General features: G+C 36.3%; 1 protein-coding gene across 1 annotated transcript in view; it reads left to right on the plus strand.

Moving 5' to 3' along the window:
- Window positions 1–15,054, plus strand: part of LRBA (LPS responsive beige-like anchor protein) — a 564,845-nt gene that overhangs the window by 390,238 nt on the left and 159,553 nt on the right. The window contains exons 42-43 of the mRNA XM_054717692.1: window positions 3,436–3,551; window positions 6,421–6,533. Of these exons, the coding sequence (XP_054573667.1) occupies window positions 3,436–3,551; window positions 6,421–6,533 (229 nt within the window). The remainder of the gene's footprint in view (window positions 1–3,435; window positions 3,552–6,420; window positions 6,534–15,054) is intronic.

The raw sequence follows: 15,054 nt of genomic DNA on the forward strand, positions 1-15,054 counted from the left end.
CTGGCCTGGGGTAAAGGGCGCGGCTTGAGGTCCCCCATCAAGCCCTGCCGGACGGGGGGTGTGTGGCCTGAGGTCCCCCGGCCAGGCGCCGGGGTGGGGGGTGCAGCCACAGGTCCCCTGGCCTGGGGCGAAGGGCGCGGCCTGAGGTCCCTGGCCCGGCACCAGGGCGGGGGATGCATCTTGAGGTCCCCCATCAAGCCCCGCCAGGCAGGGGTCACGGCCTGAGGTACCCTGGCTCGGTGCTGGGGTGGGGGGCGCAGCCTGAGGTCCTCCAGCCCGGTGCCAGGGCGGCAGGCGTAGCCTGAGGTCCCCCGCAAAGCCCTGCCAGGTGGGGGGGCACGGCCTCAGGTCCCCTGGCCTGGTGCAAAGGGCATGGCCTGAGGTCTCCGGCCCAGCACCAGGGCGGGGGATGTGCCTTGAGGTCCCCCATCAAGCCCCACCGGGCAGGGGGCGCAACCTGAGGTACCCCGTCCCGGGGCGGGGGACATGGCCTGTGGTCTCCCGGCCTGGCACCGGGGCAGGAGGTGCGGCTTGAGGTCCCCCATCAAGCCCCACCAGGCGGGGGACGCATCCTGAGGTTCCCGTCAAGCCCCGCTGGGCAGGGGGCACAGCCTCAGGTCCCCCACCCCAGCCTGGCACCACACAGCCTCAGGTCTCTGCTGATCGCTCGTTATGGGAACCCCACCTCCACTGTGACAGCATGAGGGTTAATTTGCATATTACCTCTTTATTATATAGGATTGTTTTATTTTGAGCCAACTGAACTTCTGTCTGAAGAAACTAGAAAAAGAGGAGCAAATTAAACCAAAGTGAGCTGAAAAAAAAGCATGAAGGCAGGCCATCAATGAAAAATAAAAACAATAAAGAAAAATTAATGTAATGAAAAGTTGTTTTTCTGTAAAGATTAATAAAAAAATATAAAACTTATAAACAATGAGAGAAAGAAAATACTAATTACCAATATCAAGAATGAGAGACTATCACTATTATCTTCTCTGATAGTAGGTACTGATTCATCATCAATACAATTTTGTTAACAAATTGAAAAGTGTGAAGAGTGAACCAGTGGGATTTTTCTGTTGATTGCTTGAAACATATTAGATGTAGAAATTTAGCTTACTTTTAGCATACCTAATTTTGTATTGATGCCCCAGTTTCTTCTCTATGACCTACCCTTGATAGTACGGTGCCCACATTTTTGCTACATTCTATTTGTTACAAGTGAGTCATTAAATACAGCTCGTGTGCCCTTGCCAGTGTGACTCAGTGGTTACAGTGTCGGCCATGCACCAATGGGTCTTGGGTTTGACTCCCAGTCAAGGGCACCTGCCTGGGTTGCAGGTTTCATAGTAGAGGCACATATGGGAGGCAACCAATCAATGTGTGTCTCTCTTTCTCTTCTCCTTCTTCTTTTCTCATCCACTCCCTCCTTCCCTTTTCACTTTTTAAAATCATTGGACAAAATATCCTCAGGTGAGGATTAGCAACAACAACAAAAATACAACCCAGGCTCTAGGGAAGAGTAATCAAACTTCACCTCTTAAAGAGGAAGTATCAAAGAATTTGTGGACATGCTTTAAAACTAATAATGATCACAGCTTTTAGGTAAACAGGGCACATAAAGAGGCCCCTCTGTGTTATAAGCAATAGTTGCTTTACAATGCAAATCAGGGTATTGATTAGATAATTTTATAATGTAACTAGATGCCTGATGCACAAAATTCCTGTAAGAGTAGGCCTTCCTTCCCCCAGCTGCCGGCACCTTCTTCCTTCCGGCACCAGGGACCCAGGTTTCCCTTGCAGAGGGCGGCCCCGCCCACCCGCTGCAGCCTGCTGGTGGGTGGCCTGGGCCTCCCTCTTTGGGGCAATCATGGAGCCCCCCAATTGATCGCCCTGCCAGCCAGTGGTCTGGGCCTCCCTCTGCGGGGCAATCATGGGGCAATGGCTGGGCCCCCAACTAATCCCATCACAATGGCCTTGGCTGGCCTGGTGCCAGTGGGTGTCATAGTATTGTCCTGGATGGTCGTCTGGATGGTCATTCCGCTGTTCTGCCGTTACATCGATTTGCATATTACACTTTTATTATATAGGCTGGGGAATTTAAGGATTCAGAGGGAAGCAACTCAGAATTGTATAGATTTCCTTATCTTAATAATAAAAGATTCACTTTTTCTATTGTAAAAAGTTTTTATTTATCACCTAATAATGTGTTATCATACTTGGGAATTTTAGTAATGTTTTCCTACTGTTAAAGCTAAAAGTCTTAACTCAATAAATCAGTCACTTAAATAGATTTTCAGCACTTACCATGTATATTTTATATTTATACAATGGAATACTGTTTAGCAATCAAAATAGATGAACAACTAATACATGCCAGCACATTGATGAACCTCATTTCACTAACTTCTTTGTGGTTAGTGAAAGAAGCCTGATGCAAAAGACTACATGATTCTAATTCTGTTGATCTGAATGTCCAGAAAAGGCAAGTTTATAGAGACAAAAAGCAAATTGATAGTTGCCTAGACCTGGGGATAGGAATGGTGATTAACTATAAATAGGCCCAAGGCAAGGTTTTGTGGTGATGAAAATGTTCTCAAGTGCACTGTGGTGACAATTGCACAATTCTAGAAATGCAATTTTAAAAAATCATTGAATAGTACACTTAATAATGGGTAAATTTTATGGTATGTAAATTACACCTTTGTAAATAAAGTTTTAAAAAAAATAGCTACCTTGTCCTGAGTTATAGAAGAACCGTGACAACATACTTACCTGAAATGCTATGCCCTGAATAGAATAATTGATCCTGCTACTGATTTCCCAGTGCTTCTTATTACTGGTTGGTTGTATCCATTGTTATTTACATTGCATCAGGAAAACAGAAAACTTCATCTTCTGTTAAGATGTATAAAAAAATAAGTTTTTTTTAACCTCTATCCTACCCTTGAATAGACCACTAAAGAGTTTACCATCCCCTTTTCCCTGTTACAAAGGGTATGCAAACATAATATTTAGCTGTATGAGGACAAATGTGTTATCTTTAATGACTATTAAGATTGATAAAAATATTAATACAATTTTAGATGTATTTTTAAGTTACTATAATTCCTTTTATATCAGTAAAGCAGTGAATTATTAATTATCCTATTATTAATCAACCTATGGAGCCTAGATATTATAATGGCATTGTAATGAAAGCTTACCTTAATGAATAGAACATGTATAATAGACCTGTGGCTAGTCCACATCATTTGTTTAACCATTAATTGTAGATGGAAACATCTCTACTACTCATTAGTATAACATAAATAGAACTTTTCAGACTATACTGGTATCATTTTGAATAAGTAAAGATATTCATGATTTATTATTGTGGTATAATCTTAAGTCAAATTGATTCTACATCAATTTCTTTTTTTTTTTTTTTTACAGGCGTATCTCATTAGCTAGTCCACGTCAACTTTTTAAAGCTTCTAATATGACTCAGCGATGGCAGCACAGAGAGATTTCAAACTTTGAGTACTTGATGTTTCTCAACACAATAGCAGGTAACCTAAGCTCACATGTTGACTTATTTCAAAGAGTAAACTGTTTATTGTGACATGATTAGATTACTTTGATTACTGATGTATATATACCTTATTTTTATTTTTATTATTACTAAATAAATATACCTTATCAAGAGTAATTTTGAAAATAGAGTTTAAAGCTTTGTATATGAACAGTTGGCTACTTGAGAAAAATAAAAAATGGGTATATACAGTCTTTTCCAAAAATATAAAATGACAATTTACAACTAACTGTTCAATATAGTAAGAATGGACTCACTATGGAATAGAAGGAATGAATAACTATAACAAATCCTAAGAATCTTTTAACAACTTAATTATAAATGTATTATGTGTTGAGTCAATGAAACACAACATAGAAAAAAAGAAAACTGTGGTTAAATATTAAATAAAGGAATATTATGACCAATATATTAAAATATAAAGATTAAATGTCCTGTACAAGATCTATAATCATATAATATTACTAAAGATTACTATAGAAACTGTTCACTTTTAAAGACTAAAGAATAGAAATGTGTCATTACTTTTTATTTGTGATGATTTGCATAAAGAAATGTCTCAAGGAATGTAATTATGAGACATTTGAGATTTAGGTCAAGAAACTGACAGAGTTTATATTTGAGGCACAAAGGAGATAAGAGCATAAGGCATGTTGCTTACTCTCACAGAAGTTATTTTAAGTAAAAATGGGACCATTTACGTGATTCTAGAGCAAAGGGGTATAGAATCAATAAAAATTACAAAATAGCTCTGGCCAGGTGGTTCTGTTAGTTGAAGCATCACCAAAAGGTTTCGGGTTTAATTCCTGGTCAGGGCACATACCAAGGTTGTAGGTTGGATCCCTGTGCACTATGGTAGGCAATCAATCGATGTTTCTCTCACATAGGTGTTTCTCTCTTTCTCTCCCCTTTCTTCTCTCTCTCTCTCTCTCTCTCTCTCTCTCTCTCTCTCTCTCTCTCTCTCTCTCTCTCTCTTTCTCTCTCTCTCTCTCTCTCTCTCTCTCTCTCTCTCTCTCTCTCTCTCTCTCTCTCTTCCTCCCTCCCTCTCCCTCTCCTTTCCTCTCTCTCTCAAATCAATAAAAATATAGTCTTCCAATTGGTAGAGTAAGGGAAAAAATCAGGTAAGATTTTATGTTTGAGTAAGGATATATATTTAATTAACAGAGGAGGTAGTTGGGAGAGAAGTTATTTTATGTAAAACTGAAGGCATAAGCCAAAAAAGATAAGTGGAAAATTATGAAGTAAAGCTAAAGAACAATTAATGGTATAGTTATATGCACACACAGACAAGTTATTTATTATATGTAAAGTAGTCCCCCCCATTCATGTGGCAAATGTTCAAAGACACCCCCCCAATAGATACCTGAAACCATGTATAGTACCAACTCTATTTATACTATATATTTTCTCTATATACTTATACTTTATAGTTTCTGATTGTCAACATTACTGTCAACATTACTGCTCTTGTGCTTTAGAGCCATTATTATGTAAAATAAGTGTTACCTGAATGCAAGCTCTGAGACACTCCACAGTCAATCTGATAACCGAGATGGCTGCTGGGTGACTAAGGGCGGGTGCTGTCTACCAGGTGGATGTGCTGGACAAAGGGATGGTTCATGTTCAGGTGGACAAAGCAGGATGGTGGGAGATTTATCACACTATTCAGAATGGCGTGTGACTTAAAACTTATGAATTGTTTATTTCTAGAATTTTTCATTTAATATATTTGGACCACAGTTCACTGAGAGTAACTGAAAACATAGAAAAGAAACCATGGATAAAGGGGACTACTGTATATGTGTATATGTGTGTGTGTGTGTGTGTGTGTGTGTGTGCGCGTGCATAAGAAGTATATATTCCTAAAGTATAATGAGAAAGAAAACTAGAAAGGTTGTGTGGAATTGACTTTCTGTCAATTTGAGGAGTTAGCAGTCAATTCATTGGGAAACTTGTGAAAGTTTTTGAACAAATGAATGATAATAGAACTGTGTGAAAAGGTAACTTGGAGGCAGAATGAAGGGTAAATTGGAGTGGAGAGAGACTAGGCAGAATCAAATTTAGGAAGCAATTATATGTAAAAAGAAATGAGGGCCTGCATTAGAGAGATGACAGTGGTAATTAAAACATAATATTAAATAACAAGAATTTACAAGGTACAAACTGTTTGACATCAGCTAACTGTGTCATTACTTGTCATTAGTTTGGAGGAGGTATAGGAGAGTATGGCAGCATTCGGGAGTGAGGGGAAGTAACATTGACGATGGTGTTCATTATGTTCAGAGGATCATTGGTTTTGAAAGCTGTCACAGAAATTTCAGAGTAATTTGGTGCAACTCTTTCATTTTACAGATGACTAATGAATGCCCACAGGGCTCAAATCACTTAAACTTGGTTGATTAGTTGGTCTGTTGGTTAATTAATGGCAGAGAAATGAACCTAGTTTTGAAAAGCTCTGTAAGAATTGCAAATTATTATTTTTTAAATTTTAATGAAGAATATTTTATTTGGTGCAGGCTTTCAAGTAACAAAAAATAGTCAAAGGTACTTTATGAGAACATAATCATGGGGGCCAGAGTATCTGTATTTGAATATAGTTTGACCATTACTAGTTACTACATGATTTTGGGTAGATTAACCTTTTGTGCCTCAGTTTTTTCACATGTAAAATGGGGATGATGCTAATTTCATAGGAGTATTGTCGGGATTAAATGAAATAATGTATGGATAACACAGAGAGCAATATCTGGCACTCAAAAAAGTTATTTTTACAAAATTATACTGTTGAATCTTCTCATCATTTTATTTTATTATTTTAGATTGAGTGACTGTTTTTTCTCTCCCAGGACGGAGTTACAATGACTTAAATCAGTATCCAGTGTTTCCCTGGGTCATCACTAATTATGAATCAGAAGAATTGGATCTTACCTTGCCAAGTAACTTCAGAGATTTATCTAAGGTAATTTCTCAGTTATTATCTGAAATATAATGGTCTTACATTTAAAAATATATTTGATTATATTTAATTTTCAGATTACTTTTTAAAAATCTTTTAATAATTATAACTTTTGTATATTTATATTTTAAATGTATGTTAGTATTCTCCAGTTTAAAATAAAAAACTTTAATATACAGAAAAACTTGATGCCAATTAAAAATATTAACTGATATATATTTTTCCATATGCGTTCAAAAAGACATGATTCTCAGATAGCATCTTCTTCTAAGTGTGTTAAAACTCACGAAGAAAGTCGTGGGAACTTCTCATCAGTATTCTTACAAAAGGACTAGTAGCCCTTCACTACTGCACCTCTCCTAACCCACCCCCCTGCCTCCCCTTTCTCTTCTCTCACCTATTCCTTGTTCCAATGGATTCTTTTTAAGTCTAATGTTGACTTATATAACCCCAGTGCTTAAACTTTTCTTCACTTATTGGAAGCAGAACAATTATTTCCCAAGTTAGAGCTTTGCTTTCTCTGCCTTCACTGTTCATCTCCCCGCTTTGTGAGCAGCTGACTGGCTCCGCCTTTAGATTACCTCCTCATAGAGACGAGTGCTGACTGCCTTCCTTCCCTGATAGTCCGCTCTGTTTCTTTCCAAGCACTAAAACATCCTACATTTTACATATCTTTCTACCTATTTTTATTGGTTATCTCCCTCACTAAACTTTATAATAATAGAGTTCTTGTACATAATTATTTCTCCTCTGCCTAGCACAGGGCCTGCCATTCAAAAGTGTTAAATGAATTAAATAATAAAACACATATGGCATTTCCCCCAGTTATAAAATATTAATATTAAATGTATTTGATTTTTTAATATGCTGAGCTAAATAAGCCATTCTGAGAAAGGTAAGTATCACATGATCTCACTCATATGTGAAATCGAATGAACCAAATAAACCGATGAACAAAATTGAGGACTTTATTAGTTTGACGTGTGTAGTGAGCCATGAAATAGGTCAGTAGTAAACACTGGACAACTCTTTAATTCTTGGGCAATTATAGCCTAGTCTCTTTATTATTTGAATTTCATGTACAGAAAAGTAAAATCTCATTTTTTGTTAATTTGTTAAAATGTAAATGTGCTTCACAAAATAAATCACATTTCAATAAATAACCTTTCTAGGGTTTTAGAATAATTGCCCCCTTTTATTGCTGTTTCTTAACTGAGTCCATCAGTTTGGACTTCTATTTAAACACATAGCTTATTAAGACTTTCTTGCGCTGTAGAGGATTTTTTTTTTTAGGCTCCTCAAGATGCAGTGGGTAGTGAGATGGATTGTCGATAGGGTGCATGTTTCTGTCTTGATGGAACAGTTACTAATGGTGATAAGTGGGAGACTGTTTGTATATCTCTGCGGAGGCTGTATTTCTGTCATGTGCCATCATTGTCCCTGAGCAAGAGTTCCCGCAGCATATTACCTCCTCACACCCCTGTTCTTGCCGACTGCCTCCTTTCTCTGACCCTCATCTTTGTTCTCTCCCACTAAAACTCTTACCTGGCCAGAGAAAGCCACACATTTATTTTTAAATGTAGGTTTTATGATGTTTTCATTATGAGAATTCATAGAAATGATATTAACAAAGTGCTGTTATAGGTTATTTGGCAGCTAAATATGATTATTAAAATTGAATTTTATTTGTATATTAATATTAAAGCTGTTTCTAAGTAACCTGCCAAATACTTTTGTTGGGTGGGTAAAAGACTGTTTTAGCTATAACTTACCTTCTGTATGTGATAAATGAGGAGAGGGCCCAGTTCAAAATCAAAACAAGAGTTGCTTTCATTAGTCTCTATCCATGTATTTCATATACACTATAGAAACATAAAAATATCATTTTTGTGATTTAGTGCCTTAAATTTTATCTATTTTTATAAGATTTTGTGAAAGATTTGTATTTTGGGCTGAGGAAGGAGTGTTTATACAGAGTGCTTACAACAAGAACTGAAGGGTACACAGTTGGATAGCGAACAGTAGTGTAATTAGAAGGGCTGGGAAGAAGTGGGGAGCTCTAATGGCCACTTATAGGTAACATCTCCTTTCCTACAAAGCAACAGTAGCTCAAATGCTACATTCATTCAAGTTCTTGAAAGTGGAATTCCACTAGTAGTTATTGTTTCCATTTAAATATTGATGGAAATAGTGAGTTTGGAATTAATGACATTAAATTTAGTGAAATAAGCATATCAGATACTTGAAAATTGTAATTTATACATATGGAATACTGGTAATTATTTATAAAAATATTTCACTCCTGTTGGTGTTAAAGTCTGCCACAATGTGTACAGGATGATTCCATTTTCCAATATCTTCTTATAAACATATTTTCAGGAATACATCTCATATGTGAAATGAGCTATATCTCCATGAATAATGACTATAATATAATTATATTAAAATTTTCCCATAGTATACATTTAACAACCATTACTATTTGTTTAAATAAACTTGCAAAATTGAAGAAAACATTGTGTGTAAAGCTTAATTTAAAACAAACAGTTCTTATCCCTATTCTTGAATAGATAATATAGCCTGACTAGCTTGGAAAAGTATTGAATTACTTATGCATATTTATGTCCCTTTAATTTCCCCAAAGCTGGTTTTCAGAGGGGTTTTTGATACATGGCTACAATTTTATTTGGCAATCTCTTCCATATTGCACAGGGAATTTTCTTTCTCAAGCTGAATTAATGTGAGCAACACTCTTTACTCTGTATTATTTTTTCTGATAATTTTTTTGAGGAAAGAAAATGTCTGAATAGAACAATGTAAAAATTTTTTCTTGAAGTCACAAAATTTTATTTTATGTACAATTGTAATAATTGCAAGTTAGTATTGTCAGTATTTTAGGAAATCAGATCTATTTTAGTCTGAAAAAAATCTGATGAAAATTAAATCTTGTATTCAGAAAGTCCTCCTTTAACATAATGGTTTAATTTATTCTTTCACAGCTGGAAAAAGTAGGGTTTGATTTTGAGGTTGATTTTTTTTGCCTCCACTTTCCCATCATGAGTCTAAAATTCTTATGATGAGAAGACAGATCTAACCATGCATAGACTTTGGAGTGACATTAATTTATATTTTATAAATATATATTGATTTTTATATTTTGACAACCTTCTTGACAGAAATAAGAAGCAACATTCTCTTTTTGTCCTTTATAAGAAATTATAATTAGGGTCGGAATATATTTACAAAATGTCAGACCATAAAAACAGATTATGATGGCTGAGTGTCTCAGTACTAGGGCTTCCTTTGTAGATGAGGAAAATTTTCTTGCTACTGTGATTTACTATTTTTCCTTAGTAGCAGAGGGGTTGTATAAGCCAATTTTCTAAGAGAGGAGAAACCAAGAGAGTCTGAGGCAATCATTTCTCTTCTCATCCACCACATCGTTATTTGGGAATATTAAGTATGTACTGTAATCTGGATGCATATTCTATAAAATAAGTATGTTCTTAGATTGAAATGCATTTGATAACCATTCACTTGCAAATGAAGATTCGCTATGGAATTCAGGAGCTAGAAACATCCCATGTTATTGTTAACTGATATTTACTGAGGACTTACTATATGTCAGGCTGTTATCTAAGTTGATTACACGTGTTAACTCTTAATCCTCACAAAGACCTTTTAAGATAGGTGACACTATTAATTGCCTTTTACAGAGACAGAAACTGAAGCACTGTGAGGTTCTACAGCTTCTACACGGTTTTCACCGCGAGTGGGTAGAATCAGAATTTAAACACCAAGCTAGTGTTTTTCAAATTGCAGTTTAAAGCTAGCATTTTTTTAATGATTAGAATAGTGTAGTATTACATAAGAAAAAAAGAAGTATCAGTGTGCATCCTCTATGAATCTTCTGCTTATGGTGTGTGTATGTGTACTTACGTTTGCATTGGGTTAGGATTTAAAGCAGAGATAGGCCCTTAGCTGGTTTTGCTCAGTGGTTAGAGCGTCGGCCTACAGACTGAAGGGTTCTGGGTTTGATTCCGGTCAAGAGCACATACCTAGGTTGGGGGCTTGATCTCCAGTAGGGGCATGCAGAAGGCAGCCAATCAATGGTTCTCTGTCATCATTGATGTTTTTATCTCTTTCTCCCTTCCTCTCTGAAATCAATAAAAATATGTAAGTAAGTAGTAAATAAATAAGTAAAACGGGTAGGGAAAGTCTAGCCCTTGGGCCCTATAAGGCCCAAGAAAAACCTTTGGTCTGGCCCTGCCAAGGCACTAGGGGTGAGTTAAGTAAATGTTTGACCAAATACAGCAGGCTAATTTTCAAGCTGATAATTTTGTTTGGCCCGCGAATGATGTTATAAATATCCAAATGGCCCTTGGCAGAAAAAAATACACACCCCCCCCCAGAAGTTTGAGAAACAAATTGCTATGCTGCCTCCTGCTTTTGACATCAATGGCTGAATCTGTTTTAATATTATTTTATCAAGTAGCCTTTCACCTCTATCGGTGAAATACATGGTAAATACAGCCTACGTTCTGTCGCTTGAAAAGGAAAGCTTTCCCGAATTGCCCACTCTTGGGGTGTTTTTTCCAGGTGATGCTCCAAGCTGTTTTGACTTCACCTGTTTTATGGAAAAGCTGATTGTTTGGTTAAAACTAGAGAATCCCTGATGTTACTACTCAGTTATTAATTTGTGTGTGTGTGTGTGTGTGTGTGTGTGTGTGTGTGTGTGTGTGTGTTTCATTTATTGGTGTGTGTTTTTAAGGAGTAATATTGCTCACCAGGAATTCTCAGTTTCTGGAGATTTGAAAGAATAAAATCAGGTAGTTACTGTTGTACTAAATAGTAAACCAAAAATTGGGGGAGAAAATGAGGACTGGCCAAAGTGTAAGCAGGCATTTTATTTTTAATAATCAGTTTTTACATTTTAAAATGAAGGAAAATACTGAAAGAGTTTGAGATCAAATAGAGGGAAAAGAAAAGCCATCCATTTTTCATCTTTGGAGGACAAGCATAACATGAGTTATTTTGGTTCAGAGGCAGAAACATGAAAAGTCAACATTAGGGGAAGATGATCCTGTGCAGTATTCTCCTGTCTCCTGTTTTGCAATGTGGGAATCTGAGGAAAGTTTTCTATCATCAGATCTTCAAACTGAATGTTAAATTTTGATCCAGACCTCAATAAGTCATAGTTTCTTCTTTTTTAACCTATGTCACAATGCTTTACCATTCACACTCTGTTAAAACGGCAGCTTCCATTGCCCTAATCTGGATCAAAATGTTTCTGAAGAGTAAATTGTCAGATAACTGAGAACTGAGAGACAAAGCTCTCCTGAATCTATTTACTTGCTGATGAGTTCTTAGTGGTTCTCTCTCTCTCTCTCTCTCTCTCTCTCTCTCTCTCTCTCTCTCTCTCTCTCTCTCTCTCTCTGTGTGTGTGTGTGTGTGTGTTTAAAGAAAAAGTATGTGGTTTTCTCTCTTGGTCTCTCATTTATCTCCTACCCTTTGGTTGTATATTTTTATATGTGAGATATTTCTCTCTAGCACACACATTTAATATATACAGCATGCATCTTGACCTGGAATTGACTACCGACATTTAACTGTTGTTGATCAGACAACACTTCTTTATCTCTTTAAGTTTTAAGTGCTGTTTCTGACAAATGCCAGTCCTTTTAGTCTGCCCTGTAACAGACATACCGGGAATCAATATACCATCTAGATGTCCCAGAGGTAAAAGAACACTCTTTTTGGGGGGTGGGGATGGAGAAGGCTATATTGTTTAAGTATTGTTATAACTTTCACTTTGTTTTCTATATATTGGGCTTCAGTCAAACCACAGGAATTCGGACTTAAAACAAACCTTATGATATTACAACAGTAAATACAGTGTTTAAATAAAATACAAATGCACAAAGATAAAATTACCTCACACTTGGATATTTTTTATTGGCTGATAAAATATCTTAAACATATTTTAATCTAAGACATCAAACATAGATGCTATTATGTCGACATTGATTTTAGGGATTTTTTAAATAAATTGCATTCCCTGGTCTTGGGGGAATTCACAGCCTAATAAGCAGAATTACATTGGGGTAGTTTAGAATATATTTGTAGTGTTGTAAGTGAAGCTCTGGTAAGTGCCTTCCACTGTAACAAACCTTTTACATATGCTCTCTTTGTTAATTCCTCAACAGCACTGTAAGGAATGCGTTATTATCTTTATTTCATAGATAAGAAAACTAAGACATGGTGAGGTTAAGGAACTCTCCAAGGTCACACATTTCCAAGTGTTAAGGCTAGGGTTTCATCTCAGACCTGTGTCTGTCAGTGAACTGGTATATTTTAGGTATAACAAGAAAGAATAAACTTACATTTATTTCCACTTCTTTCCAAAATCCACTATTCTCCCCTTTATCTGAACAAAAGAGCAAGAGGTTTACTGTTTGGAGAAATTGTACCAGAGACTTTTCTGATTTGAGAACTCCAAGAACAGCAAAGGTAATGAATGGAACACAGGGGGATTAACTAAAAGCTTAAGTACTGAATGTGAAGGCCCCCAGACCCTTTTGCTGTCATGCTATCAGAATTCTGGCAGGCAGGCCAGTACTAACCCCACCCTGTAAGACAGAGGATTATATTATATATCATTCTTTGGGAATATTGACTTGTTCAAGAGGCAAGACCTAAAAAATACTAACATTTAGAGATTATACTTGAAGCTCACCTGATTTCCCTCCAATGAAATCTACCAGTTCACGTTGCTACTTATGCTGCATATACTTCAGTCAGCTCTTTCAGGTTTCATTTTTAAAATGAAGGTATACCCAAGTGTTAGCAAACACATAAAGATAGTCTACAATATGAAAGGTGACAAAGACAAAACAAACAGAAAAATAAACGAAACCAGAAAAAGCAAAGACAATTTAAGAAACAGAAAAGAAACAATTTAAGAAACAAAACAAGAAAACTCTTACAACAATAAAGCTATCGCATTGATAAAAAAAATTATGCTATAGGAAGTAGAATGTATGTGCAGATGTTTCCTAAAAGGAACATCAAAACGATATGGGAAAATAGCCTGGAAAGATGAAATTAGAGGACCAGAGAGGAAATCTTAAGATTTATGTAGACTTGTGTCAGTCTTCCTCAGTTATTAGTAAGGGACCTTTAGAAAATTACTTAATTTTGAGGGGTCTTATATAGCAAACTATATAATTATATATTGTATTTTATAGTATTTATGTAGTACTGAAGAAAATATGTTATGGGTACACAGACAAAGATTTAAATTATTACTTGTTCAATGTGATGTAGTTAGTTTAAAATATGGCTATGCAACTCTTTCCCCAGAATGTAAAATTAAGTTCAGGAAAGTGTGAATGTATATGTACATTTATGTATATGTGTGTGTGTATATGTATGTATATATGTGTGTGTGTATGTGTGTGTGTTTGTATGTGTATACACACACACACACACACACACACACACATATATATATGGTTTTAAAATTAGAAAACAATCTGTTTTGTGTCACTATTTTTAAAACTTTACATTTATTAAGTATTAGCACTCTGTATAGCATAGTGGGTTTTCTACTGGAAGTTACCTTCCAGTGGAAGTTTGTAAATGACTAACAGAGGTTAACCTTATACTTTATTTAAGCAGCCTTCAATGACATTGTTTTTTAACATTAGTCAGTAAACGATAAACTGAAGTAACTGAAATGGATTGTGGTTAATATTACTGTCAGGGTGATGAATAATCCTGACATATACCAGCAACACATTGCCAGTCAGTAATCCTTTTCCAAGTTAAGTATTTATTCACTAATCATCCTAAGTTACTGTGGTGTGGAGTGACCATTTATTATTATTTATAAATGGATTGTTTTATATATATAACATTACCAGTTTTATCCCATAATACTTCCTGTTTTCTTAGTTTAGTGCTGGGTATACTAACTTGGTTAGATTCAGAGTAGGGGACATGTATTCTTACCATGAATTTACATAAAAACTGTTTTTAAAATACCTAGAAAAAAATTTTTAAGTTCAATAGGTACTGGTACTATACATTTGATTTCAGACTGGGATATTTTTTTCTTTTTATAGAGAGTTAAGTGCAGTAGGTTTCTATATATACTTGTATGTGTCAACTTCTGATTCTTGTAGTTTACTGTGACACTTACATGAGTATGTACTATGTTTTTCACAGTGGGTAGTATAGTAACTTATCTTTTAGTCCACATGTGCACATTCCTATCCAGTTCTTTTTTTAAAAAAAATATGTTTTTATTGATTTTAGAGAGGAAGGGAGAGGAAGAGAGATATAGAAAAATCAATGATGAGAGAGAATCATTGATTGGCTGCCTTCTGCACACCCCCCACCTGGGATTGAGCCTGCAACCCGGGCATGTGTCCTTGACCAGAATCAAACCTGGGACCCTTCAGTCCACAGGCTACCCTCTATCCACTGAGCCAGACCAGCTAGGGCTCCTGTCCAATTCTTT

This window comes from Eptesicus fuscus, chromosome 6 (assembly GCF_027574615.1).
Source record: "Eptesicus fuscus isolate TK198812 chromosome 6, DD_ASM_mEF_20220401, whole genome shotgun sequence".
In the NCBI taxonomy this organism is placed as follows: domain Eukaryota; kingdom Metazoa; phylum Chordata; class Mammalia; order Chiroptera; family Vespertilionidae; genus Eptesicus; species Eptesicus fuscus.